Genomic DNA, 1,397 nt, shown 5'->3' with positions numbered 1-1,397 from the left:
TTTCAAGCTGTTTCATGGCACTCAGCGGGTGTTGCATGCTTCAGTCCAAAAGCAGTTAAATAAAATGCGCCCATCCATAAAAAAAAAAAAGTGTCTCACACGGCTCCGGGGGGTGAACAAAGGCTTCCTGTAGCGAATCCATGCGTTTTTGTAAGAAAAATATCCATATTCAAAATATAATAATCACTTTAATCTAGCTTGCAGCTCACTGTTGTACACTGAAGCAGTTCTGGGAGCATGACGTATGAGGTCAGCTTTGCGCATTTGCTATTTATTCAGCTTTCAGATGATGTATAAATCTCAATTTCGAAAAATTGACCCTTATGACTGGTTTTGTGCTCCAGGGTCACATATAATATATTATATATAATACATTTATTATTATGATTACAGTTTTTCATTTAGCAACCAAAAATGTTTTATAGCTTTAGTTAATAATAATAATAATAACCCCACTCTGGCTTGTGTAGTAATAATGTTTTATTTAAATGTCATTTCTGCTGCACTAGTGTCCTTAAACTAAATTTCCTTGGGAAAAAATCTTCAGTAGATCTTTGCGTTGCTTTGTAGTACCTTTGTTTGACTCTGCTGACATGTCCAGATGCATTGACGTAACGTGACTGTCGTGTCTCTGTTCAGCTGCCATCGTGATCGCCATCATCCTGGGCTTCGCCATCGCCGTCCTGCTGGTGGTTATCGCATGTTGCCTCCTGAAGGGAAAGAAGAAGCGCAGAAACAAACATCAGCATGTGGCCGTTAACGGTGGTCATGTTCACAGCTACGAGGATTCAGAGAAACTCGTCTACAACAGCACAACCAAACCCATCTGAGCATTAACTCCGTTTAACAGGACATCTATCCTTACTGCTGGAGCGTGATGTGAAAAATTCATTTGCATATGCAATAATTATTTGATTTCTTCACTTGTTTTGAGTAGACGGGATGGAAACTGTGCAGAAAGTTCGTTTGATTTGCTTGTTTTGAGTTTAAAACCACTTTTATTACCAGCGGCTTTTTCACTTTTCTTATTTCTGTCCTTTGCTTTATATATTAGCTTGTTGGATTTTGCTCAGGGGTGAATATGTGTTGCAATAGCGTATAATAAAGCCAGTTTTTATGACCACAAAAAATGAAATCAAGATTCTTGAGCCATGTACTTTTATTTTGCAATACAGCTGTGCGAAGACTGGATTGTTTTTTGTTTTTATTTGAAATGCTGCCGCTCATCAGTTAATTTTAAAGCCATGTAAACATTGCATTACTATCTAGAAATTAGTTTTATATTTTAGTTTGAGATGTGAGATATTGATTAATGGCTCTTTGTTGTGTAAACTCTTGTTTTGTTTTCCATTAGCTACATTAGGAGTTTTATTTTCTTTCTTTTTTTATTACTATAT

The 1,397-nt window shown here is 36.5% G+C and overlaps 1 protein-coding gene across 1 annotated transcript in view; it reads left to right on the top strand.

The window, feature by feature from the left end:
* Positions 1–1,394, top strand: part of LOC107726576 (kunitz-type protease inhibitor 1-like) — a 25,304-nt gene extending 23,910 nt beyond the window's left edge. Inside the window, exon 11 of the mRNA XM_016536211.1 lies at positions 640–1,394. Coding sequence (XP_016391697.1) covers positions 640–830 — 191 coding nt within the window. The 3' untranslated portion in view covers positions 831–1,394. The remainder of the gene's footprint in view (positions 1–639) is intronic.
* Positions 1,395–1,397: the final 3 nt, after the last annotated feature.

The sequence above is a fragment of the Sinocyclocheilus rhinocerous genome, unplaced genomic scaffold (genome assembly GCF_001515625.1).
Source record: "Sinocyclocheilus rhinocerous isolate Xijiao unplaced genomic scaffold, SAMN03320098_v1.1 scaffold1930, whole genome shotgun sequence".
NCBI classification, from domain to species: domain Eukaryota; kingdom Metazoa; phylum Chordata; class Actinopteri; order Cypriniformes; family Cyprinidae; genus Sinocyclocheilus; species Sinocyclocheilus rhinocerous.
This window is presented reverse-complemented; position numbering and strand designations above follow the sequence as displayed.